We start from the raw sequence: 26,668 nt of genomic DNA, 5'->3' as shown, positions 1-26,668 counted from the left end.
TGTCATTTGTATCTGGTCAAGAGTCTGTCCCCGACTTCTTGAACTGCGCTGTTGATTAAGGGCTTGTAAGTAAGCATTTCACGGCAAAGTCTACACTTGTTGTATTCGACGCATATGACAAATAAAGTTTGATTTGATCAAGTTCTCGCTTCTTAATCATATTGTTTGTGTGTTCAGGACTACCCTCATGGTGTTTCAGAATGGTGTTGATATTTGACCAGTCATTCACGCCTTCCTTTATTATTTTGTAGTCTTTTGTAGAAAAGAGCTTACAGCAGAAACAATACACAGCGTTGTTTTTGATTGAGTATGAAAGCCAGCTCCTGGTAATCTTTTCCCCGTTTGACAGCTGTCTCTGTAATAAGTCTGAAGGAAAACCTCTTCTAGACTTGTCTTTAGGGTAAGAAAAATCCAGTCCTGGTTTGAATGGACCTCTGCGCACTAACTCAGTCCTCATAAATTCTATTAAGCCTGGGGGCCAATCTGCTGGGTCATTTGGTTCTATTAGGGTCTGAGCTGCTTGTGTCTGATGCTGGCTGTACACCTCTGGTTGTGCTAGTACTGGCTGAGGCTGCCTGTACTTCACCTGGGTCTGTGTTAGTATTTGCTGAAGCCAGCTGTACTGGGTCTGTGTTAGTACCCGCTGAAGACGGCTGTACTGGGTCTGTGTTAGTACTGGCTGAGGCCAGCTGTACTGGGTCTGTGTTAGTACTTGCTGAAGACGGCTGTACTGGGTCTGTGTTAGTACTGGCTGAAGACGGCTGTACTGGGTCTGTGTTAGTACTGGCTGAGGCCGGCTGTACTGGGTCTGTGTTAGTACTGGCTGAAGACGGCTGTACTGGGTCTGTGTTAGTACTGGCTGAAGACGGCTGTACTGGGTCTGTGTTAGTACTGGCTGAAGACGGCTGTACTGGGTCTGTGTTAGTACTTGCTGAAGACGGCTGTACTGGGTCTGTGTTAGTACTGGCTGAGGACGGCTGTACTGGGTCTGTGTTAGTACTGGCTGAAGACGGCTGTACTGGGTCTGTGTTAGTACTGGCTGAGGACGGCTGTACTGGGTCTGTGTTAGTACTGGCTGAGGACGGCTGTACTGGGTCTGTGTTAGTACTGGCTGAAGACGGCTGTACTGGGTCTGTGTTAGTACTGGCTGAGGCCGGCTGTACTGGGTCTGTGTTAGTACTGGCTGAGGCCGGCTGTACTGGGTCTGTGTTAGTACTGGCTGAAGACGGCTGTACTGGTCTGTGTTAGTACTTGCTGAAGACGGCTGTACTGGGTCTGTGTTAGTACTGGCTGAGGACGGCTGTACTGGGTCTGTGTTAGTACTGGCTGAAGACGGCTGTACTGGGTCTGTGTTAGTACTGGCTGAGGACGGCTGTACTGGGTCTGTGTTAGTACTGGCTGAAGACGGCTGTACTGGGTCTGTGTTAGTACTGGCTGAGGCCAGCTGTACTGGGTCTGTGTTAGTACTGGCTGAGGACGGCTGTACTGGGTCTGTGTTAGTACTGGCTGAGGACGGCTGTACTGGGTCTGTGTTAGTACTGGCTGAAGACGGCTGTACTGGGTCTGTGTTAGTACTGGCTGAGGCCGGCTGTACTGGGTCTGTGTTAGTACTGGCTGAGGCCGGCTGTACTGGGTCTGTGTTAGTACTGGCTGAAGACGGCTGTACTGGGTCTGTGTTAGTACTGGCTGAGGCCGGCTGTACTGGGTCTGTGTTAGTACTGGCTGAGGCTGGATGTGTATCAACTGAGTCTGTGCTTGTACTGGCTGATGATCCAGCATCTCCTCTACTGACAAACTTAAGCATAGCACCTGTAGATTATAGATAACAATACTATTATTAATTTATCAGCTGCATCAGACCCATTTCAACTGGCTCCCCCAGATTTCCATTTATACATTTTCAAATATAGAATTATTTTTATACTCTGGCTTGGCTGAATACTTGGTTATTATTTACTGAGATCCATACTGCCCACTATGCCTAGCTAATCACCATTTTAAATTCAATATATAAATCAATAGTCAAGGTCAATCCATTGCTTTTCTTCTTGCATTAGTCCAGAGTTGTAACTAAACCTTGACTGAGAGACTAGATAATCATTGTCTTGTTTTAAAATGATGTGTGCCTATGAGGAGTGCCATCACGCCCATATATTGTCTGGATGGGCCCCACAGAGGTTGGTGCTGGAAAGCGCGAGTTTCATTTCGTGCACGCGCATATTAACACGCGACGCGGTTATCTTTTCCGAGCTACAATTTATAAACACCATTGCCCGTTGGCGTTTATCAAACGTAATAAATAGTTGTATTTCACTGTCACTTTTGTCAGGCACAAAGTCACAGAACACAGCCCTGGAAGTGGCTGGCAAGACACTGACAGACCAAGAGATGCACTTCCCAGTTAGGTTAGCAAGACAGACAGACGAGAGGGAGATACACTGCAAGCTAGCAGATCAACTTAATGTTACTGTTATTTGCTGACATCAAACTTGGAGAGGAGAGAACACATGTTTACCTGATCGCTGTTCCCGCAATTCACTCTCATTGTGTTTTGTTTCTCTCTCTTCATGACCAGAAGGATAGTTCCGCTTCATCCTCTCATCCAAGTTGTAAACATTGACACCCTCTTTGACACGAGGGGGAGGCGGGCCCTTCCGTAATTTGCGGGGCCCTACTCATCTTGCGTAGTGAGCATATAGGGCTGCCCGGCTCTTTGTGTACTACCTCATCACACACATCCTTTTATCCGCAAAAAGTCCGTTTGATTGAAACCCATCTCTGGTAGAAAAATGTGCATATTGTTTTATGAAGATTTTTGAATATTCACGTGGAAATCTGTCGCAAATTGGATGGAAATCTAGCTAAAGTTTGTGATATATCATGCTGCTGTGTAAAGGACCATATTGTCTCCTCTTCCAGTGCTGATGAGGTGCGAAGGAAGTCTCTGGTGCTGAAGTTCCCCAAACAGCATCTTCCCCCTAAGAAGAAGAGACGTGTGGGAACCACTGTACACTGTGACTACCTCAATGTGAGCCTAGTTGTCACTATATTGACTGTTGTTGTATATTCAGTTCAAGCATGGTCTAGAAATCTTTAACATTGTGATTGTTGTTTTGTTGTTACTTGTCGTCCACTCACAGAGGCCCCACAAATCCATCCACCGCCGACGCACTGACCCCATGGTCACTCTGTCCTCAGTCCTGGAGAGCGTCATCAACGACATGCGGGATCACCCTAATGTAAGATACACACACATTCACACAATTCACTGCTTACAGACAGACAGACAGACTGCCTATATTCCTCTGACCATTTCATAGTCTCTCTCACTCACTCACACACAATTGTGTTGTCTTTACCTCGTCACAGACATACCCCTTCCACACGCCGGTCAATGCCAAGGTGGTGAAGGACTACTATAAGGTCATCCCTCGTCCCATGGATCTGCAGACGCTACGGGAGAATGTGCGTAAGCGTGTATACCCCTCCCGGGAGGAGTTCAGAGAGAACGTGGAGCTCATTATCAAGAACAGCGCCACATACAATGGTACAACTTTAAACCACTTGAAGCCTTAGAGAATGACTGTAATATTGGACTCTGTGCGACCGTTATGTAACTTATTGAGACGGTAATTGTTTTTGTGTATTCAGGTGCCAAACATCCAATAACCCAGGTGGCGCAGACAATGCTGGACCTTTGTGATGAGAAACTGAAAGAGGTACGTGTGAACGCTGATGAATTCCTGGATTGGTGCCATTTTGGACACCGCCCAAAGTCTGCTGCTCTGTTTGCAGAAGGAGGCAAATGTTCAGCAACTCTAGGAACACAATGGAAGTGGCCTTCAATAATAGTACTTGTTTATTATTAAAGGGGGGAAATTCCTTTGTCCTTTGCAGAAGGAAGACAGGCTGGTGAGACTGGAGAAAGCTATCAACCCCCTGCTGGACGATGACGACCAGGTAGCCTTCTCCTTCATCCTGGACAACATCGTCACTCAGAAGATGATGGCCGTGCCTGACGTGAGTGGAGCCACCCGTCATCAGGGTTTCTACTTTCTTTCGGAATATCTGCTATTAGTATTTTCTCTGTGTCTAAGTCATTTTACTGAGTAGTCTTTTCTTTGCCCTTAACAAATGCCTAGTGGTTAGAGCGTTGGGCCAGACACCAAAAGGTCGCTGGTTCGAATACCCGAGCCAACAAGTTGACAAATATGTAGATGTGCCCTTGAGCAAGGCACTTAACGCTAATTTGCTTTAGGGTTGCCGTACTTCTATGGCTGACCCTGTAAAAACACATTTCACTGCACCTATCCGGTGTATGTGACAATAAAATATATATTTTTAATATATTAAAATATTGACAATTGTGGCAACTTCAATCAAGCACTCAGTTGGATGATGTTATAACTGTCCTTTCTCGGTCTCTATCCCCTTTTCAGTCTTGGCCGTTCCACCATCCAGTCAACAAGAAGTTTGTTCCAGATTACTACAAAGTGATAGTCCAACCCATGGACCTGGAGAATGTCCGCAAGGTGAGTTAGTTAGGGGAAGTGGACTTCAGTGTCAGCTTTGAGGAAAACCACAACAAAGACACCTTTTGGATCCTTCCATGCCAAGATGGATCAAACCTATATGTCGTAGATGATTATACACTGAGTGTACAAAACATTAAGAACACCTGCTCTGTCCATGACAGACTCACCAGGTGAATCCAGGTGAAAGCTATGATCCCTTAGTGATGTCACTTGTTAAATCCACTTCAATCAGTGTAGATGAAGGGGAGGAGACAGGTTATATAATTATTTTTAAGCCTTGAGACAATTGAGACAGGATTGTGTGTGTGTTCCATTCAGAGGGTGAATGGGCAAGACAAAAGCTTGAAGTGCATTTGAACGGGGTATGGTAGTAGGTGCCAGGTGCACTGGTTTGTGTCAAGAACAGCAACACTGCTGGGTTTTTCACGCTCAACAGTTCCCTGTGTGTGTCAAGAATGGTCCACCACCCGATGGACATCCAGCCAACTAGACAGAACTGTGGGAAGAATCAACATGGCCCAGTATCCCTGTTCTGAAGTTGTTCTGAGGTCAAAAGGGGGGTGCAAATCAATATTAGGAAGGTGTTCTTAATGTTTTGTACACTCAGTGTATATGTAATATACAGAATATATTACAGAATGTGGTAGATGGTAATATGTGTAATATAATAATTTATGTTATTTAAAAGTCTCTCTGTGTGCTGTGGTCCAACAGAACATATCCAAACACAAGTACCAGAACCGGGATGTGTTCCTGTTTGACGTCAGCCTGGTCCACACCAACAGTGTCAAGTACAACGGTCCAGACAGTCCTTACACCAAGACGGCCCTGGAGATAGTCAACGTGTGCAAGCAGACCCTGGCAGAGGTGTGTGTATGAAACAGCGAGAGAGGGACATAATGAAACTCTTTATACTTTGTCAAATGACGAATCATGTTTATGATCCTCCAATAAGGATAATTTGATTGTTGCTTGATATCTCTCCAGTATGATGAGCACCTGACCCAGCTGGAGAAGGACATCTCCACAGCTAAAGAGGCAGCTCTGGATGCAGCAGACCTGGATAGCCTGGACCCCATGACTCCTGGAACCTACACATCACAGGTAGCAATGTTCCTGTCCCATAAGTATGGGCCAGAAACCAGCCAGATACAACCAATGGGCCCTTACATCCCTATTACCCCCAGTCACCAAATAATGTACCTCAATTCAACCCTCACATGCTCCAGAGTTGGGGAATGCAACTCCTCTCCAAGGACCTACTTTTTAACCTCTGTCTGCTGTAGTCTCTCTATTACATAGCCTCTTCACATTCTAGTCTTTCTCTGCCTCGTAGTTCCTCTTTAGCACTGCAATTTAGTAGCTGTTTCTATAGCCTCTGCATATCTTAAACTCTATGCTATCCTTCCTACCCTGTGGTTATCTTTTCTCCTCCCTCTTTCCTGTGTGTGTGTGTGTGCGCGCGTGTGCGTGTGTGTGTGCAGCCTGCCGATGTGTTTGACAGCAGTGCCTCTGTGAGCCTGCACAGAGAGACCAGACTCTTCTCTGAGGTTAAGGCATCTCTTATGACTGTTCCAGAGAAGAGGGGGTTAGGGAAGGTACGGAGAGATCCCCCAGAAGTATAACGGCGTCTGTCTCATCCAGGGATGACCTCTCCTTTAACCACCCTCTCGCCTCCCATCCCTCCGTTCCTCCTTGCACATTCACCTGGTCGTCTCCTTCCAGTTCTTCCCTCTCCATTCCCACAGTGTGGATCCTGACTGGTGCATGCTCCTCCTAGCTAGGAGCCATTCCAAGATCCCTTTGTGCATTTTATTCCTAAGACAAAGATGGTTCCTCCCCATAACTCATTTGGTTCATGTGTCTGCCTGTTTTGCTTGTGTGTTACTTTTGCTCCTAATTGTGACTGCTTGTCATACTAGTGTTCTGTTTGCCCTGACAATTATCCATTTTCAGCCATCCTCTCTATTGCTTCACAAGTGATCACTCTGTCTTTCCCCAGAAATATCCCTCCTGTCTCTGTCAGTGTTGCTTAACTTCTCTGTGTGTCTCCAGGGTCGTCATAGAAGACTAGGAGAGGAGGAGTCGGACGTGGACATCGAGGGCTTCGAGGAGGAGGAGTATGACTGCAAGCCCAAGACACCAGCTCCTGTAAGACTCTGATCGTGGAGAAACAATATGGGGTTTAGAGTGGATGGATTTTGAAAGGGAGGGATTACGTATTTGGACACTGTTTGTAGATCAGTCTAACTAGTCCTTTTGATGATGATGACTGTTCCCCAGGCTGAGGATGGTGAGGGAGACCTGGAGGATGAGGATGATGAAGAGGAGATGCTGTTGCCGCCGCCCCGCAGACGACTGCAGGGCCACAATGATGATGATTATGAAGAGGATGAAGTCACCAGTCGGCCAGCCCATGCCAGCGTGCTGTACCAGGACCTGCTCATGTCAGACGGAGAGGATGATGCCAGCGAAGAGGAGGGAGATAACCCGTTCTCCTGTGAGTCGCACTAGGGTGGAGATTGTCATAGGATGGAGTGAGATTATAAATAGAGATTAAATTTACATTAAGAAGTTCATCAAGGTTAATTAAAACCTACATCCTATGATTTGGGGATATCTGTAGGACACTACAGACTGTATGTGAGATATGAGGTTCTAATGGTGTATCCGGCCCTGTCCCACTTTAGCGATCCACCTGTCAGAGAGTGGCAGTGACTCAGACAGAGAGGTGGAAGTGCGTCCCCCGCCCCCTCCCAGACCTCACCAAGAGACGGCCCGCATGGGCCTGGAGCAGGACGACAGCATGATGTCATACGGGGAAGATGTGCCGGATGAGACCCACCTGGAGGACAGTAATGTCAGGTACAACACGGAGCCGTCAACCACCATGGCCGACATTATGTACATGGTGGATTTGCATCGTTGTTTGGCTCTTGGGCCCTATTAACCCATACTTTACCCATCCCTCTCTTTCTCTCCCCCTTCCCCATAGTTATGGGAGCTATGAGGAGCCGGAGGGTCAGACCCAGACCCAGACCTCCAGCATGGGCAATGGAGAGGGCTACGGCATGAGTGAGGAAGAGGAGGAAGATGAGGAGGCAGCTCGGAGGAGAGGTCCCAGTGTGCTTTCCCAGGTGCAGCTGAGTGAGGATGAGGAGGACAGTGAAGAGTTCAGGTCCATCGGGGGTGACAGTGACATGGACTCAGACAACTAGAGAAGTGTTCCAACACACACACACACACACACACACACACACACACATACACACACACACACACACTTAAAGACGCAATTGTGCTCTACAATCATTATAACAGACAGATCCACATCCATACACGTGAGTTCAGGCTCACTAGATGAATACACCTTAAACTTGCAGGCTGAATTACATGCACGTACTGTCATCATAACTTTATCTCATGTCAGTCAATCCCCCAATGATAGTTAAGACTGTTTGCTGTCCAGTCATTACCACACCTATGAAGTCTCTATGATAAACTCCTGTGAGATCAATATTGTGGCAGGATTAAATTGGAGTTGATGCTTTAAGTCAATGTTTTCTACTGGTTATGCTCTTTTCAGTGTACCGACACATGTATATATTTTTTTACAATTGAATAACATTTTATTTTATGGTTGTGCAGAACTTTGGCCAAAATGAAGATATTTCAATAGTCAGCTTTGACAATTGTTTGTTTTCAGTGCCAGGTCTCATCTCAACCTTTTGTCTTGAGACACTGGGTTGAGTGATGGAAAAATACTGTTATTCCCCATTAACTATTATGATTGCAGCCTGGATTGTCAGGCATTTGAGATGTTTCCAGCACTGTTACTAGGAAACTCAAACTTCCAAGGAGATCCTAAATAAAAACCAGAGATAAGACCATCATCTTTTCATTGTTTGTTTTTGGGGATAAATGTTAGCTGTATCTGATGTAACCACGTTGAAGTTGTCCTTTTGTGTTATGCTGTGTTGCTTATCGAAAGTAAGAGTCACTGTTGAATACCAATCTGCACTAACGCATTAACAATAATATGAAATGTTATTACAGAAAGTCTGCTGTGTGTTATATGACGAAGGTGCTTCCTGTTTCACTGCTTTTCCCTATCCTGCCATACCTTACAGGCTTGCCCTACCTTACAGGCTTGCCCTACCTTACAGGCTTGCCCTACCTTACAGGCTTGCCCTACCTTACAGGCTTGCCCTACCTTACAGGCTTGCCCTACCTTACAGGCTTGCCCTACCTTACAGGCTTGCCCTCGTTCAGATCTTACAACAGTGGTCATAGAAGCTGAACATGAACTCTGCTCCACCGTAAACTCATTATTATTGTAAGGAGTCACGTAGATAGTGTGTGTTGAGTATAAAATAGTACAGTACGTGTGTGAAGATGAAGGCCTATAGTTTGCTGTGTTTAATATTTCTACTCCCTGTCACAGTTATTGGACAAACGACACCAGATCGTGAGTAGCAATTTTTTTCTGTTGAAATCTGTAAAGAAAGCCTGTCTTTTAGTATGAGTAGGATATGTATTACTGTAGCATTGAATCAAATGACATCTCTAAAATGAACATGTAAATATACTGGTGGTTGTCCTGCTGCTTTTTGAGGTTTTGGGGGAGGAGGAGGTTAGACCCTCTGTTTGAAGGTAGTGCTCTTTATCAAATTGTGTCTTCATTTTCTCATGATGTTGCTGGGCCAAATCACTATCACGTTTCAGTTACATCTTTTCTTTTTACATCCAGCAAGTTGTGTAACAGTAGATGACTTTGAAGTGTGCACAGGAACTGCATATACATGCAATGCTGAGAAAAGCAAATGCTACTGTAAGGACAAGAAACCTTTCTGTAGGTACGTTTCAGCGCTTCCCACACTTGACTCTACAGCTTTATCCTCAATATTTGTTTATTTTTGGAATTCAGATATTTTAAATTGTTACATAAATATGTCAGTTACCTCTGTTATGCTGTTCTTTTCAGGTGTAACAACTACATAGACAAGTGGTACATAGGGGAGAAGTGTGACTTTGAGTGGACCATATTGAACTTTGCCCTGGTATCATCTCTACCAGGACTGGCCCTGGCTGTTATTGTTGGTGTGATGGTCCAGTGTGTCCATTACTTAAGGAAACCAGCAAAGAAACAAAAGGATCGCACAACGAGGTGAGACGGGGAGAGGGTTTGGACAAGATAGAATTCAGAGGCTCAATATTTCCATGTGTTTTGCACAGTGTATGGCACCTAGTATCAGGAAATTGGCTTGTTAAAAAATAATAAGAAAAAGAAAATAAGATGTTGGGCATTAACTAAATAGATTCATATTTGTCCACAGTCTTGTTTCAGGTTTTAAATGACTACTCATGTCACTATAATGTCATTTTCACTTGTTTCAGTTACACAAACTATGCAATGTCACCGACAACATATTATGAAAATAACCAAGATGACATGTTCTCCAACACAGTGTTTGCCTCAGACATGCCGGTGAGTAGCTTGAGTTCCTTTACTCTCCAAGGTATTAGATCATTGGTATTTCCAATGGTGATGTCACATCCAGAGATCTTGCTAAGTTAGGGTTTCCTTATCTCCCAGTAGTGATACCGTTTGTGAATCATTCACCTCACCATCATTCACCCACCATCTTTTTTTTTGTCACACCGGATAGATGCATTGAAATGTTTTGTTTTCAAGCCTCTCAAAAATGTTTTCTTGCCTAGCATCATTATTTGGAAACGGTATATTGATGATATTTTTGTTCTATGGAGGGGTGTTGCAAAACAGCTCCAGGCATTCCATGCTTTTCTTAACTTTTGCTCTGAGCATTTGAGATTTACTATGCAATCTGACACATGTCAAATCAGTTTCTTTGATCTTCTGATTTTGTGTAAAGATAATGTTCTATACACTGATCTTTACAGGAAACCTACTGGCCGTAACAGTTTGTTGAGGGCTGACAGTTGTCACCCGCTTCCCTTGAAAAACAGTTTTCCCTACAGCCAATTCTGTCGAATCAAAAGAATTTTCTAAAAACAATCAGATTTCGACAGAAATATGGTTGAGACGCAAAGAAAATTAAAGGGGGGGGGGGGGGGGGGGTACAAAAATGGTCAAATTAATACTGCCATTGAGAAAATTCGAAACAAGACATGACCTTTTTTCAAGGACAGTCTCGCAAAAAGAATCATTCTAACTACCCGCTATTCAAAATGCTCTGAACAAATGAAGGGAATTGTTCACAAACATTGGCACATTCTAAGATCCGATGATAGTATCAGTAATGTGTCTTCAGACCTTCCCTTGGTCGTATTCTCGTGGGGCAGAAATCTCAGAGATCAATTGGTAAACTCTGATTTACCACCCCAAGATATCCCTGCACAACGTGTATTTGCGCCCCTACTGGATGGAAATACAAGTGTAATGGCTGTGCTCAATGCAATGGCACTTATACATGTAGATCCTTCAAACTCCCCCAAACAGGGAAACAGATCCCAATCAAATATAACGTGCTCCACTAAGGCAGTTATTTATCTTTTAACTTTTCCTTGTGGTAAAAATTATGTGGGTAAAACAAAACGAATTTCGGAGCGTCGTAGCACCATTAGGTGCAAAAACTCGACTTATCCAGTTGCGGCCCACTTTTTGGAAGCAAACCACTCGATTTCATCTCTATGTTATATACATGTCATCCTCCCTAGGAGAGGGGGTGGCTTCAAAAACTTATTGTTAAAACGAGAGGCTGCCTGGATCTTTAATTTAAAGACCCTTGCTCCCTTCGGTCTCAACGTAGACTTTGATCTGAAGCCATTCTTGTGATTTTGCTGTTGTAAATGTTTGTAGGCTTATGTAGCCAAATTGTATCTATGATCGTAGGCTATCCATTTGTTTTTTGTATGCTATTTTAATATATGAGAATGAACCAATTATATCAGGCCAATAACCAGCCATGATTACAGACACCTGTGTGTGTCTTTTGACACTATATAAACGAGTCACCCCACAATGTTTGTCATTATACCCTGATGAAGACAGCTTGTCTGGCGAAACGTTGGACATTATCATTTTTGCATCTGACTCCTAGGGTGTGCGCCTCTCCTTTATTTTTCAAGATGTCTTCCACACCATCTCTTTAAGAGCCATTTGAATCTACTGTCTCTCCTGGACGTGGTTTGTGTCGTCCAAGTAGTGTAGTGTAAAGATGCCATAAGTGCAGATGCAGAGCAGACACATTCAGTAATAGACATGGCTGTCAATGTTGCATAGTAAACATGGCCCTGAGCAACAGTCTCTATTTTTCTTATTTCTTCAGAATCGGCCAAAGCCCCCCAGTGTCCAGCCCACCCAGGAGAGGTTTCCCATATCCAACTTACCCAACCGCCCTTACAGGTTAGCTGTCTGAACACAATTCAACATGCCATTGGTTTTCACCTTCATTATAGGGGCCCTTATTATAGTGTCTGCAATGTTATAATGTGCTTTCATTGAAATGTTGATCTCTCTACTCTCTTAGCCTTCAACCAAACGGCATGCGGCCCACTTTAGATAGATTGTCTTTGACCAACCCTACAAGCCAGCCATACAAGTAAGAACCTTGGTGTTGTTTGTTTTTGGTCTGATACTTTGTTCAATGGCAGTGATGTCATACCCATTCTGTGCGTATAACCATGTTCTAGGTGGTGGACTAAAAATGGAAACAAAATTAGAGACGACAACAGGACAACGCCCCCTTGACAGTGAATGAGTAGTCACCCAGTGATTTGAGCAGCATGAGTCATGATGACACGGACATTATCCTTATCAAATCTTATTAGTCACATGCGCCGAATACAACAGGTGTAGACCTTAGTGAAATGCTTACTTACGAGCCCCTAACCAACAATGCTGTTAATAAAAGGTATGAATAAGAATTGAAAGTAACAAGTAATTAAAGAGCAGCAGTAAAATAACAATAGCGAGACTATATACAGGGGGGTACCAGTACAGAGTCAATGGGCGGGGGCACCGGTTAGTTGAGGTAATATGTACATGTAGGTAGAGTTATTAACGTGACTATGCATAGATGATAACAACAGAGAGTAGGGGGGGGGGGGGGCAATGCAAATAGTCTGGGTGGCCATTTGATTAGATGTTCAGGCAGGCAGTGATGTAACCAGTCAGGATGCTCTGGATGGTGCAGCTGTAGAACCTTTTTTTTTTTTCAATTTAAAGTTTTATTAAGTTTTCAATCAACCAACCAAACACATTCCACATTCACAGATGTGACTTAAAAAAAAAAAATAATAATAATAATAATAATAATAAAAAATTGTTTTATATATGTATATATATATATATATATATATACATACATACATATATATATATACATACACACACACATACATACATACACACACAAATAGTAATTATAACAAAATTTAAATTATAAAACTTGCAGCAGCACTATCAAGGTTCTTATTGGCTATTTCCAGCCTTAGCTGAGATGACGAGCCAATAATTAGTTTTTAGATTTTACAGCACCTTACACAACACGCATCTGCTCATCTCCCTGATTCCCCTATTCACTCTGTCCAATTTGAAATATAGTTGAGTAGTGGAGACCAGAGTCTATCAAACTTGGGCTGTCTCTTGTGGAGGTCATAAGTGAGCTTTTCAAGAGGGAGAAAGTCAACAATCTGGTCAATCCACATTTTAAATGTAGGAGAAGTATTAGAGGCCCACAATAGAAGAATACATTTCTTAGCAAAGTATGTAATGGTCATGAGCAAATTTTCTCTGTCAGGATCAAGAACAAATTCCTGCTGGGCATTAAGAAGATAGAGACACGGGGTCATATCAAACTGTACATCTAGTATTTTCTGTGCAGCAGTATGTATAGATTGCCAAAATCTGGCAATCTCTCTACAGCTCCAAAATACATGCATATAGGTTCCACTTTCAGAGGTACATCTATTACAGTTAGGAGAAATGTCTGTTTTCATTTTATGGAGTCTCAGGGGAGTGTAATAAAATTTGTACAAAAATTTGTAATTAGATTCTTTCATTTTTACATTAGTAGAGGAGCAGTATACCCTGTCGCAAACCTCCGCCCATAACTCATCACTGATAGTCAGACCAAGGTCCTTTTCCCATATTATTTTCAAAGGAGTAAAGGAGGAGCCTCCTTTCTCAGAAAGGAGTCTATAGATATAGGATATTTTGCCTTTAATGGATTGTGCTGTGACAAGAAGGGTTTCAACTTCATTCAACTGAGTTCTAAACCTCCTCTTGGAAGTAAATGAGGAGATGACATGTCTAATTTGTAGATATTTAAAAAAATGGGATCTTGGCACATTGAATTCATTGCAGAGCTCTTGAAAGGATTTCAGTGTAGTGGTCTTCTGATGAAATAGGTCTGAAAAGGTCCTGATTCCTAGAGTATGCCAAAGATTAAAGTTGGCATCTCTCAGGGCTTTTGGCAAGTCTGGGTTGCCTACTATAGGCGAGTGAGAACATATTTGGGAGGAGATGCCCAGGTATTTCTTACAGTCCCTCCACGCTCGTAGGGTACTGTAAATCACAAATGTTTTGGCTATGTTGCCCACTTCACTAAAGTTATCAATGAATATAGTTGAGCTTAGTGGCAATGAACCACAAGATTGGGCTTCTATCTGGATCCACGTTGACTCTTGTCTGTTTGTGATCCATGTTAGCATGTTGCGGATTTGGGCAGACCAGTAGTACAATTGAAGGGAGGGAAGGGCAAGACCACCCTTAGATTCAGGTTTCGATAGAGTGGAGAGCTTGATCCTAGGTTTTTTATTGCCCCATATAAATTTGGTGATGCTTTGGTTAATTGTTTTGAAAAAGGAAGCTGGGAGATAGCATGGGAGCATCTGAAATAAATAGTTCAGTCTAGGGAGGATGTTCATACGGATTACATTAATTCTTCCTACTAAGCTAATTGGGAGGGAGATCCAGGTTTGGAGGTTGTTCTTGATTCGATCCAGGAGTGGAAGATAATTCTCCTTGAAAAGCCTATTCAGATCTGGTGTTATGAATATCCCAAGGTATTGAAACCCCTGTGTCTTCCATTGGAATGGGCATAGTGTCTTCATAGAACTGGTGAGTGTAATATTGAGAGGGCAGACAGTGGATTTGTTAAAATTAATCTTATAACCTGAAAACTTGCCATACTGAGCAATTGTGTCTAAAATGGGAGGAAGGGATTTCTCAGGGTTGGATATGTAGAGCAAGACATCATCCGCGTAAAGCGAAATCTTGTGCTGCCGGTCGCCTGCAGGAACACCCATAATACTTGGATTGCTCCTTATCAACTCTGCCAGAGGCTCCGCCCCCAACAAGTAGAGCAGGGGGGACAGCGAGCACCCTTGTCTTGTGCCCCGTCCCAAAGGGAATCTGTCAGAGTTCAGTCCGTTAGTAGTCACCATGGCATTTGGATGAGAGTATAGTGATTTGATCCATTTAATAAAGTTTGGGCCCATGTTGAACTTCTCTAAGACTGAGAACAGAAAGCTCCACTCCATCCTGTCGAACGCCTTCTCAGCATCCAGTGAAGCCAGCAGGACAGGGGTCTTCTGTGCGTTTACTTGATCAATAATATCAAAAAGACGGCGAATGTTATCAGAAGAGTATCTGTCTCTAATAAATCCCGTCTGGTCCGCTTTTATTATTTTGGGAAGAAGAGTGTTTAGTCTTTTGGCGAGCAATTTGGTAATTATTTTGTAGTCGAAATCCAACAAGCTTATGGGCCGGAAGGAGGAGCAGGATAGGGGGTCCTTGTCTTTTTTGAGCAACACTGTAATGCGAGCTGTGTGCATTGAGTCTGGGAGAACTCCGTTTTTGCAAAAATCCTCCAGCATTGGCATGAAAATAGGGCTAAGCTGGGGCCAAAAAGCTTTGTAGAATTCTCTGGGGAATCCATCTGGGCCTGGGGACTTGTTAGGTGGCATGGAGGTAATTGCCTCCAGGATCTCCTCAGGGGTGAAGGGGGAGTTGAGATCTTCTTGGTCGGTCTCTGATAGTTTAGGTAGCGAGATTCCCTCTAGGAAGGAGTGGAGTTCTGCCTCCGTGTGTTTTCTCTCAGAGGTATATAGTTTGCAGTAAAACTCATGAAAAGTTAAATTGATCTTTTTTGGATCATATGTGACCTCATCCTCTGCTGTTCGGATAGCCATAATTGTACGCTCTGACTGCTCTTTTTTTAATTGATAAGCAAGCAATCTACTAGGCCTATTGCTATACTCATGGTATTTCTGTTTAGTAAAGAAAACTTTTTTTTTAATCTCCCGAGTATAGTCCAAATTCAGTTTGGCTTTGGCTGCTTTAAGTTGACTCCAGGAGGTGCTGTCTGGGGATTGTTTATGTACTTTTTCACAGCGTTCCAGCTCCCTCTCCAGATCTAGCCTGTGTGCTTCCATTGCTTTTTTCTTAGAGGAAGCATATGCAATTAGATGACCTCTTAGTGTGGCTTTAGCAGCGTCCCACATTGTGGCCGGAGAAACAGGAGAATCTTTGTTGTCTTGTGTGTAGTTGTCTATCCATGTAGTTACCAATGTATGGAATGCTTCGTTTGATAGCATGGAGGTGTTGAATTTCCAGCTCTTTGATCTCGGGATGTTTTTGCAGAGGTCAAAGCGGAGGTGGACAAAGGCGTGATCCGAAAGCGCTATGGGTCCGATTGTACACGTGGCTGAATTTATGAAACTCTTTGGGATAAAAATGTAATCTATACGGGAGTAGGTGTTATGGACATTAGAGTAGTATGTATAGTCCATAGCTGAGCTATTAGTCTCTCTCCAGATATCTATCAGTCCCGTCTCTTTAGTAAGAGAGTTCAACATCTTTGCAGATCTAGGATTTGTGGTGGGGACTTGAGATGATTTGTCTAGGGTTGGGTTCAGGGTACAATTAAAATCTCCGGCCAACACTCCAAAGGAAACACAATGCTCATTGAACAGAGTTATCATTTTCGACATAAAAGCAGGAGTATCTGTGTTAGGGGCGTATATGTTTAAGATAGTAATTGGTTGCCCATACAGTGACCCAGTTATCAAAATAAATCTCCCCTCCGGATCAGATATGTTTTTGTCAATTATGAATGGAACATTCTTATGGATAAGTATTGCTGTACCTCTACTGTTGGATTTGAAAGATGAGAAATACACCTGTCCCACCCAAGCTCTGCGGAGTTTGGCATGTTCAGCATCACAGAGGTGTGTCTCTTGCAATAGCGCGATGTCTGCTTTTTCCTTTTTTAGAGCACATAGTATCTTTTTCCGTTTTATTGCATGGCCTAGACCGTGGCAGTTCCATGTCAATAGATTTAAGGTACTAGTCATCGTCATCGAACAGTAATCGAACTTTAGTGCAAGTCATCTCTGGGTAAAGGTGGATAGTAGTTACAGCTGCGTTCACATAAAAGGAAAATAAATGGTTTACATAAAATAACAATCTCTGAACACCCCAGCCGAGTTCCCAAACAACTCGACATATCCCGTTGGATCTATTACCTCCCCGCTCAGTCACAATTCTGTGTTCCAACAACAACAAAAAAAGACCGGGAACAGTTAGCAACGCACAACGTCTCCCCCTCCCCACCAAAGAAATGCCTCATCCTCTCCGCCCGCATTGAGTAAATGACAACGTAGCCCCCGTCCAGACCACATTAAAAAAGGGAGAAAATAAAATCAATAGCCCAGCCTACATACAGTAGGCCTAGGTTATAATATGGGGTCTATCCCTCTCAGCTAAAGGAACATAAATATAGATTGGACGGCTATAATGAAATTTAGCAGGGCGGTGGGTCTTTGGATATCGGCTATATGTTGTCTTACCTCCTTTAGTAATAACAGTAATCGCATTTAGTCAATGGTCCATTTCTCATTGACCGGGGTTGTCTTTCAAAAAACGTTTTGCCTCTTCGGGAGTTTTGAAGTGTCGCAGGGCTCCTTGGTGAAGAATCCTGAGCTCGTTTGGGTATTTGAATCCCCTAAAGATGCCTCGGTCAATGGAGCATTTCTTCACCTCGTCAAACTCTCGGCGCTTTCGGCGTATTCCAGCTGACAGGTCCTGGAGTAAGGTGAGTTTGGCGTTTCCCACTGTAATGGTGTTGGTTTTCGCCGCCTGTAGGACTCGTTCCTTGTCGGTGAATCTCAGGAAACGTATGGTGATTGGGCGCGGTGGTTGTCTGGCTGCTGGTGGGGGCCTCAGTGCTCGGTGAGCTCTCTCGAGTTCTATGGGCCTGTCGGTGGACAGGTGGAGCCACTCGGGAAGTTTGTCTTGCAGGTAGCGGATCAGTGGCATGTTTCCCTCTTCTTTTTCGCCCAGATTTAATAGAACACAATTATTCCTTCGCCCCCTGTTTTCCAGGTCCTCTGTTTTCTCTTCCAGCTGCTCTATTTTTTTTTTAGCATATGCTATTGTTTCCATGGCGTCTGTCAATAAGTTTTCCGTGGATAGGATTCGCCCCTCTGCCTCGTCCAGGCGCCCCGCGTTTATGGTTATCTTGTTGTTTATGTCAGGCAAAGCATTTTCCAGGATTGTCACCTTGCCCCCTATCGCACTGAGCTGAGCGTTAATGGCATCTAGTTTAGTGTTGAGTTCTGTACGTTGGGATCTCAGCTCAGAAAAGATGTCTTCGACAGAGTGCGAGGTTGGCATTCGTTGGGCCTCGGGGGGGAACGGGTCCTCTTTCTCCTGGCTAATGGCGCTAGCTTTTTCTGAAGCTAGCTGCTTCTTGGAGGCTTTTTCCGTCGCTAGTACTCGAGTCCGGGTAAAAATGTCACCTGTAGTGTTGCCTTTTGAAGCCGCCATGACTTTTTGACTAAAGCTAAATGAGTTTAAGCTTGAAGTGGAGGTAAGATTAGGAATTGGAAACTACTTGTGCGGAGCTCCTAGTTCATGCGGCCATCTCGTTCAAGGGTCACGTGATCCCCCCCTGTAGAACCTTTTGAGGATCTGAGAACCCATGCCAAATCTTTTCAGTCTCCTGAGGGGAATAGGTTTTGTCGTCCCCTCTTCACGACTGTCTTGGTGTGCTTGGACCATGTTAGTTTGTTGGTGATGTGGACACCAAAGAACTTGAAACTCTCAACCTGTTCCAGTATAGCCCCGTCGATGAGAATGGGGGCGTGCTCGGTCCTCTTTTTCCTGTAGTCCACAATCATCTCCTTTGTCTTGATCACGTTGAGGGAGAGGTTGTTGTCCTGTCACCACACGACCAGGTCTCTGACCTCCTCCCTATAGGCTGTCTTGTCGTTGTCGGGGATCAGGCCTACCACTGTTGTGCCATCGGCAAACTTAATGATGGTGTTGGAGTTGTGCCTGGCCGTGCAGTCATGAGTGAACAGGGAATACAGGAGGGGACTGAGCACGCACCCCAGAGGGGCCCCCGTGTTGAGGATCAGCGTTGCGGATGTGTTGTTACCTACCCTTACCACCTGGGGTGGCCCGTCAGGAAGTCCAGGATCCTGTTGCATAGAGAGGTGTTTAGTCCCAGGGTCCTTAGCTTATTGATGGTGGAGCAGTAAGACGTGCTTGTTTTCATCCCATGTAAATCTTGTATTTTTCGGGGGGTTTTGTATACATTTCATTATCTCAATCTCTTTTTTACTTTTTCAAATGAAATACACCTTCCTGCAACCCACCTCACCCAATGTGGTACGGATCTGCTATTATTTTTTATTTTTAAGACCTTATAACTGGAACCTCCATCAGCAGCTAGCCAGCTAATTAGCTACTAGCCTTTTAGTCATTGTTAGCCACTGCTAGTGGTCTTTACTTTTTGCTCAGACTCCAGCCGCTTTAGCCCAGATAGCCCGGATAATACCTGCCGGTCTGCACAGCCCGATATCAGCCCTGTTGTCTTAGCTCTCCCAATCAACACCTGCCTTTCTCTAATGTCAATATGCCTTGTATACTGTTGTTTAGGGCAGCTCTTATTGTTTTATTTTACTGCGGAGCCCCTAGTCCTGCTCAACATGCCTCAGATAGCCCCCTTGTCCGAACCCCCACACAGGCGGAGACCGCACCTAGCTTAACTGGCGCCTCCAGAGATGAAACCTCTCTCATCGTCACTCAATGCCTAGGTTTACCCCCACTGTACTCGCACCCTACCACACCCTTGTCTGTGCACTATGCCCTGAATCTATTCTACCACGCCATGAAATCTGCTCCTTTTATTCTCTGTTCCCAAAGCACTAGACGGCCAGTACTTATAGCCTTTAGCCGTACCCTCATCCTACTCCTTCTCTGTTCCTCTGGTGATGTAGAGGTTAACCCAGGCGCTCTCATTTGTTGACTTCTGCAACCGTAAAAGCCTTGGGTTCATGCATGTTTACATCAGAAGCCTCCTCCCTAAGTTTGCTTTATTCACTGCTTTGGCACACTTTAGCCAACCCTGATGTCCTAGCCGAGTCTGAATCTTGGCTTAGGAAGGCCACCAAACATTCTGACATTTCCATCCCCAATTACAACAATTTCCGTCAAGACAGAACTGCTAAAGGGGGCGGAGTTGCAATCTACTGTAGAGGTAGCCTGTAGGGTTCTGTCATACTATCCAGGTCTATTCCCAAACAGTTCGAGCTTCTACTTTTAAAGATCCATCTCTCCAGAAATAAGTCCCTCACTGTTGCCGCTTGTTATAGACCCCCCTCAGCTCCCAGCTGTGCCCTGGACACCATATGCAAATTGATTGCCCCCCATCTATTGTCAGAGTTCGTACTGTGTCGGGGCAATTTCCTGTATTACCAAATGAGGAGAGTTACATACCACACACCAGTCAGAGTTATACTTAAACTTCATCTTTAATAATATGAGTTTTACCATAGCCCTGTGACTTTCAACAATTCACTATCTATAATGAATTGTTGAGAGTCCCAACATAATGGCAACTGAGATCTTTTATAGCAAAGATACACCCCTCTCAACTTACATGACGAACCACAGATCTTAGGAACTCTTCACAAAGGGCCTTTTACTTGAGAAAGGAGTATCCCTTAGCCAGATTGCATTCGCTATAAATTATCGCTCAGTTTGGTCTCTAAAACGAGGTTCTAATCTCGTTCCTGGTACTTCATAGTACCAAAACATTACCTCATCCAAGGCATAACTCAATTGTCAACTCTATATACTCCCATCTCAAGTAAACCCCCTCTTCTCCCCACTCCTGGACAAGCTTACTGAGGGGAGTGACTTGCGCACAGACAATGTGGAGCCAAGAGATAATTGGTTCCCCCTTAATCACGCCATCCCTTCACATGGTTTAACAGATACATTCACATATGAAGACAATGTCCATTCTGTACTCTTCCCTTTCTGATATTCCCCATAGCACCAGAGACATGTAAAAGACAAGCCTGACCTCTCCCCTCTCTGGGCCCCAAGTGACTGAGCACTAGCTGAGAAGGGTAAAGTGCAACTGCCAATAGTATAGTCCAATGGGATACATTCCAATGACAAGTATCTCACATAAGCATATTAGTAAATAAAACATCTTATTTATCTATGTTACCCACCTAATTCTGATTAATCCGCCACACAGCTAGGTGACCTAAGTTGGGATATGCTTAACACCCCGGCCGTCCTACAATCTAAGCTAGATGCCCTCAATCTCCCACAAATATCATATCAAGGAACCTACCAGGTACAACCCCAAATCCGTAAACATGGGCACCCTCATAGATATCATCCTGACCAACCTGCCCTCTAAATACACCTCTGCTGTTTTCAACCAGGATCTCAGCGATCACTGCCTCATTGCCTGCGTCTGTTATGGGTTCGCGGTCAAACGACCAGCCCTCATCACTGTCAAGCGCTCCCTAAAACACTTCTGCGAGCAGCACTTTCTAATCGACCTGGTCCGGGTATCCTGGAAGGATATTGACCTCATCCCGTCCGTAGAGGATGCCTGGTTGTACTTTAAAAGTGCTTTCCTCACCATCATAAATAAGAATGCCCCTTTCAAAAAATGTAGAACTAAGAACAGATATAGCCCTTGGTTCACTCCAGACTTGACTGCCCTTGACCAGCACAAAAACACCTTGTGGCTACCGCAGTAGCTTCGATATGCAACTTTTCAGGGAAGTCAGGAATCAATACATACAGTCAGTTAGGAAAGCAAAGGCTAGCTTTTTCAAACAGATATTTGCATCCTGCAGCACTAATTCCAAAAAGTTTTGGAATACTGTAAAGTCCATGGAGAATAAGAGTACCTCCTCCCAGCTGCCCACTGCATTGAGACTAGGAAACACTGTCACTACTGATTAATCCATGATAATCGAGAATTTCAATAAGTTGGCCATGCTTTCCACCTGGCTACCCCAACCCTCGGCCAACAGCTCTGCACCCCCCGCAGCAACTGGCCCAAGCCCCCCGCCCCGCTTCTCCCTCACCCAAATCCAGACAGCTGATGTTCTGAAATAGCTGCAAAATCTGGATCCCTACAAATCAGCTGGGCTAGACAATCTGGACCCTCTCTTCCTAAAATTATCCGCCACCATTGTTGCAACCCCTATTACTAGTCTGTTCAACCTCTCTTTCGTATCGTTTGAGATTCCTAAAGATTGGAAAGCACCCGCGGTCATCCCCCTCTTCAAAGGGGGAGACACTCTTGACCCAAACTGTTACAGACCTATATCCATCCTGCCCTGCCTTTCTAAAGACTTCAAAAGCCAAGTGAACAAACAGATCACCGACCATTTCGAATCCCACCGTACCTTCTCTGCTATGTAATCTGGTTTTCGAGCTGGTCACGGGTGCACCTCAGCCACGCTCAAAGTCCTAAACGATATCATAACCGCCATCAATAAAAAAACAGTACTGTGCAGCCGTCTTCATCGACCTGGCCAAGGCTTTCGACTCTGTCAATCATCGTATTCTTATCGGCAGACTCAGCAGCCTTGGTTTCTCTAATGAATGCCCCGCCTGGTTCACTAACTACTTCTCAGATAGAGTTCAGTGTGTCAAATCAGAGGGCCTGTTGTCCGGACCTCTGCCAGTCTCTATGGGGATGCCACAGGGTTCAATTCTCGGGCCGACTCTTTTATCTATTTATATCAATGATGTCCCTCTTGCTGCGGGTGATTCTTTGATCCGATTAGCATCACTACTCTGGACGGTTCTGACTTAGAATAACTATAAATACCTAGGTGTCTGGCTAGACTGTAAACTCTCCTTCCAGACTCACATTAATAAGCATCAATCCAAAGTTAAATCTAGAATTGGCTTCCTATTTCGCAACAAAGCCTCCTTCACTCATGCTGCCAAACATTCCCTCGTAAAACTGACTATCCTACCGATCCTTGACTTCGGCGATGTCATTTACAAAATAGCCTCCAACACTCTATTCAGCAAATTGGATCCAGTCTATCACGGTGCCATCTGTTTTGTCACCAAAGCCCCATATACTACCCACCACTGCGACCTGTATGCTCTCATTGGCTGGTTCTCACTGCGTATTCGTCGCCAATCCCTCTGGCTCCAGGTCATCTATAAGTCTTTGCTAGGTAAAGCTCCGCCTTATCTCAGTTCACTGGTCACCATAGCAACTCCCACCCGTAGCACTAGCTCCAGCAGGTATATTTCACTGGTCATCCCCAAAGCCAACACCTCCTTTGGCAGCCTTTCCTTCCAGTTCTCTGCTGCCAATGACTAGAACGAATTGCAAAAATCACTGAAGTTGAAGACTTATATCTCCCTCACTAACTTTAAGCGTCAGCTGTCAGAGCAGCTTACCGATTGCTGCAGCTGTACACAGCCCATCTGTAAATAGCCCATCCAACCATCTACCTACCTCATCCCCATATTTGTTTTTGTTTTTCTGCTCTTTTGCACACCAGTATTTCTACTTGCACATCTGCACATATATCACTGCAGTGTAAATTGCTAAATTGTAATTACTTCGCCTCTATTGGCCTAATTATTGCCTTACCTCCTTACTTAATTTGCACACACTGTATACAGATTTTTCTATTGTGTTATTGACTGTACGTTTGTTTTTCCCATGTGTAACTCTGTGTTGTTTTTGTTGCACTGCTTTGCTTTATTTTAACCAGGTCGCAGTTGTAAATGAGAACTTGTTCTCAACTGGCCTACCTGGTTAAATAAAGGTGAAATATATATTTTTTTAAATGTATGCGCTTTTGAGGCCACTATGGTGTTGAACGCTGAGCTAGAGTCCATGAATAGCATTCTCACGTAGGTGTTCCTTTTGTCCAGGTGGGAAAGGGCAGTGTGGAGTGCAATAGAGATTGCGTAATTTGTGGATCTGTTATGGCGGTATGCAAATTGGAGTGGGTCTAGAGTTTCTGAGATAATGGTGTTGTGAGCCATGATCAGCCTTTCAAAGCACCTCATGGCTACAGATGTGAGTGCTACGGGTCGGTAGTCGTTTAGGCAGGTTACCTTAGTGTTCCTGGGCACAGGGACTATGGTGGTCTGCTTAAGACATGTTGGTATTACAGACTCAGACAGGGAGAGGTTGAAAATGTCGGTGAAGACACTTGCCAGTTGGTCAGCGCATGCTCGCAGTACACGTCCTAGTAATACATCTGGCCCTGCGGCCTTGTGAATGTTGACCTGTTGAAAGGTCTTACATCGGCTGCGGAGAGCGTGATCACAGTCTCCTGGAACAGCTGGTGCTCTCATGCATGTTTCAGTGTTATTAGCCTCGAAGCGAGCATAGAAGTAGTTTAGCTCGTCTGGTAGGCTCTTGTCACTGGACAGCTCTCGGCTGTGCTTCCCTTTGTAGTCTGTAATGGTTTGCAAGCCTTGCCACATCCGACAAGCATCACAGCCGGTGTAGTAGGATTCGATCTTAGTCTTGTATTGACGCTTTGCCTGTTTGATGGTTCATCGGAGGGCATAGCAGGATTTCTTAGAAGCTTCTGGGTTAGAGTCCCGCTCCTTGAAAGTGGCAGCTCTAGCCTTTAGTGCAGTGTGGATGTTGCCTGTAATCCATGGCTTCTGGTTGGGGTATGTACTTACGGTCACTGTGGGGATGACGTCATCGATGCACTTATTGATGAAGCCAGTGACTGATGTGGTGTACTCCTCAATGCCATCGGAGGAATTCCGGAACATATTCCTATTCTGTGCTAGCAAAACAGGCATGTAGCTTAGCATCTGCTTCATCTGACCATTTTTTTAATTTATCGAGTCACTGGTGCTTCCTGCTTTAATTTTTGCTTGTAAGCAGAAATCAGGAGGATAGAATTATGGTCAGATTTGCCAAATGGAGGGCGAGGGAGAGCTTTGTATGCATCTCTGTGTGTGGAGTAATGGTGCTCCAGAGTTTTTTTCCCTCTGGTTGCACATTTAACATGCTGATAGAAATTTGGTAAAGACTGATTTGAGGTTCCCTGCATTAAATTCCCCTGCTACTAGGAGTGCCACCTCTGGGTGAACGTTTTCCTGTTTGCTTATGGCGGAATACAGCTCATTCCAGTGCGGTCTTAGTGCCAGCATCAGTCTGTGGTGGTATGTAGACAGCTACAAAAAATACAGATGACGACTCTCTAAGTAGATAGTGTGGTCTACAGCTTATCATGAGATACTCTACCACAGGCGAGCAAAACCTCGAGACTTCCTTAGATATCGTGCACCAGCTGTCGTTTACAAAAATACATAGTCCGCCGCCCCTTGTCTTACCTGATGCCGCTGTTCTATCCTGCCGATACAGCGTATATCCATATCCATCATGGTAATTTCTCTTTTGTCATTGAAGAAAGGGAAAAGTCCACGAGTATGCGACCCAATTTAGATAGATCATCTTTATCCAACCCTGAAAGCCAGCCATACAAAGAAGCCTCTCTCTGTCTTTTGATTTGTGTGTTTTCAATCTGATATAGTTCTTTGTTCCATGACAAGTTACGATTGGGTGCCCTTTGAACTACATTATTATGATTGTTTTTATATGGTTTGTCTGCTTCGGAAAGTTCACTAGTTTTCTGGATTCAGCTATGCTACAGGTATGACGCAGCCCCTGGGTAACCTCTATCCCAAGTCTCCATCGCCAAGGAACCCGTATGAAGACAGAGCGCCACCTCCAGACTGTTATGACGACCAGCACATGAGACCAACACAGCCCCCACCAGGACACAACGGCATGATGGTGAGTCATTGATTCCCCCTACTGAACAGTAGGATGAATTCAACTGATCAACTGGACAAGTAAACTGCAGGGTGAAACTGTGGCTAAAACATTTGGTTTTGATCTTAGCCTAAAGGTCAAATATTAGTTAGACCCTAGGTGACCAGGCTGAAATAGAAAAGCAGAATTTTGCACTGTGTTTTGACATGAGATCTGTTTCTATCTTCCAGAGAGAAGGCATGTCTGGGTATCCTGCGCCCAGTTCACCTGCTCCCCTCTATTCAGCACCGGAGTACAACCTCAGTTCCCAGTTTCCCAGAGCCCAGATAGGGAGACACTACTGAGGACAAACAGGAGTGACCATGGCCTGAATTAGAACGCCACCAATTTCACTATCACAATTCAAAAAAGTTCAACTCGTATATAATTTAAAGTGAGTGGAAAATGTAAACATTCAAGGACTTTGTCAACTTTAATTTAACGTACTAAAAAATGTATTGTGGCTGGCTGCTAAGTTTTATGAGTAATCCCCATTGACTGATTATGAAATTTGCTCATATTTTTGCAGTTTTAAGATTTATTGTTTGACAATTTTGTAACTAATAAAGGCTATTATTCCTAGATTCAATCCGTAGCGTGGATCAACACTAAAGCGCGATTGAAATGTAAAGGCAATGTTCCGATGTTTTTGATTTCCGATCGCTTTAACTCGGATCTCCACACTACAGATTGAGTAATCAATTCCAATTTCATTTGAAATTCAAATTCAATTCTTGAATTCACTCATGAAGTGGAGAATTTAAGTTAAATTCAATTCAAATTTCAACAATCTTCAAGTTTTGGAATTGGAATTAGACTGTGTTGAATTGTAAAAAATAAAAAAATAAAAAAAATGTAGTCTTTGGAATTTCATTTAATTGGAATTCAATATTGTACATTTCCGAGTTAGTATCAAAATTGGACTGCGGGATTTGTTTTAAATCATTTCAACTTATATTTCTTTATTTACAGTATAGCTACACTGTATGAATAGTGACATAA

General features: G+C 44.1%; 2 protein-coding genes across 10 annotated transcripts in view; both read left to right on the top strand.

Annotated features, from left to right (window-relative positions):
* Nucleotides 1-8,428, top strand: part of LOC129868510 (transcription initiation factor TFIID subunit 1-like) — a 53,144-nt gene extending 44,716 nt beyond the window's left edge. For 4 of the 8 annotated variants that reach the window (XM_055942560.1, XM_055942556.1, XM_055942555.1 and 1 more), the window contains exons 28-40: nucleotides 2,920-3,028; nucleotides 3,141-3,239; nucleotides 3,370-3,547; nucleotides 3,652-3,719; nucleotides 3,898-4,020; nucleotides 4,440-4,532; nucleotides 5,250-5,402; nucleotides 5,523-5,639; nucleotides 6,020-6,133; nucleotides 6,591-6,686; nucleotides 6,819-7,035; nucleotides 7,226-7,400; nucleotides 7,531-8,428. In XM_055942560.1, coding sequence (XP_055798535.1) covers nucleotides 2,920-3,028; nucleotides 3,141-3,239; nucleotides 3,370-3,547; nucleotides 3,652-3,719; nucleotides 3,898-4,020; nucleotides 4,440-4,532; nucleotides 5,250-5,402; nucleotides 5,523-5,639; nucleotides 6,020-6,133; nucleotides 6,591-6,686; nucleotides 6,819-7,035; nucleotides 7,226-7,400; nucleotides 7,531-7,753 — 1,765 coding nt within the window. In that variant the 3' untranslated portion in view covers nucleotides 7,754-8,428. The remainder of the gene's footprint in view (nucleotides 1-2,919; nucleotides 3,029-3,140; nucleotides 3,240-3,369; nucleotides 3,548-3,651; nucleotides 3,720-3,897; nucleotides 4,021-4,439; nucleotides 4,533-5,249; nucleotides 5,403-5,522; nucleotides 5,640-6,019; nucleotides 6,134-6,590; nucleotides 6,687-6,818; nucleotides 7,036-7,225; nucleotides 7,401-7,530) is intronic. The other 4 variants (XM_055942561.1, XM_055942559.1, XM_055942558.1 and 1 more) reach the window with 1 other exon arrangement.
* Nucleotides 8,429-8,530: 102 nt separating this feature from the next.
* On the top strand, nucleotides 8,531-26,255 carry zgc:158432 (uncharacterized protein LOC555281 homolog). Of its 2 annotated transcripts, XM_055942574.1 has the most exons (8): nucleotides 8,531-9,003; nucleotides 9,286-9,391; nucleotides 9,520-9,702; nucleotides 9,933-10,023; nucleotides 11,846-11,922; nucleotides 12,047-12,118; nucleotides 25,495-25,648; nucleotides 25,858-26,255. In XM_055942574.1, the coding sequence occupies exons 1-8, from the start codon at nucleotides 8,931-8,933 to the stop codon at nucleotides 25,969-25,971; spliced, it is 870 nt and encodes a 289-aa protein (XP_055798549.1). In that variant the 5' UTR covers nucleotides 8,531-8,930; the 3' UTR covers nucleotides 25,972-26,255. The 2 variants fall into 2 exon arrangements, with proteins under 2 accessions (XP_055798549.1, XP_055798550.1); XM_055942575.1 differs by lacking the exon at nucleotides 8,531-9,003 and having other exon boundaries at nucleotides 9,310-9,391; nucleotides 9,612-9,702.
* The last annotated feature ends 413 nt before the right edge of the window (nucleotides 26,256-26,668 follow it).

This window comes from Salvelinus fontinalis, chromosome 13 (genome assembly GCF_029448725.1).
Source record: "Salvelinus fontinalis isolate EN_2023a chromosome 13, ASM2944872v1, whole genome shotgun sequence".
In the NCBI taxonomy this organism is placed as follows: Eukaryota; Metazoa; Chordata; class Actinopteri; order Salmoniformes; family Salmonidae; genus Salvelinus; species Salvelinus fontinalis.
The sequence above is the reverse complement of the archived record's forward strand: the minus strand, read 5'-3'. Positions and strand labels throughout refer to the sequence as shown.

Coding starts and splice junctions, on each gene's coding strand:
- zgc:158432 (XM_055942574.1), top strand. CDS start 8,931: ATGAAGGCCTATAGTTTGCTGTGTTTAATATTTCTACTCCCTGTCACA. Junction 9,392..9,519: donor GACAAGAAACCTTTCTGTAG/GTACGTTTCAGC, acceptor TGTTCTTTTCAG/GTGTAACAACTACATAGACA. Junction 25,649..25,857: donor CAGGACACAACGGCATGATG/GTGAGTCATTGA, acceptor TCTATCTTCCAG/AGAGAAGGCATGTCTGGGTA.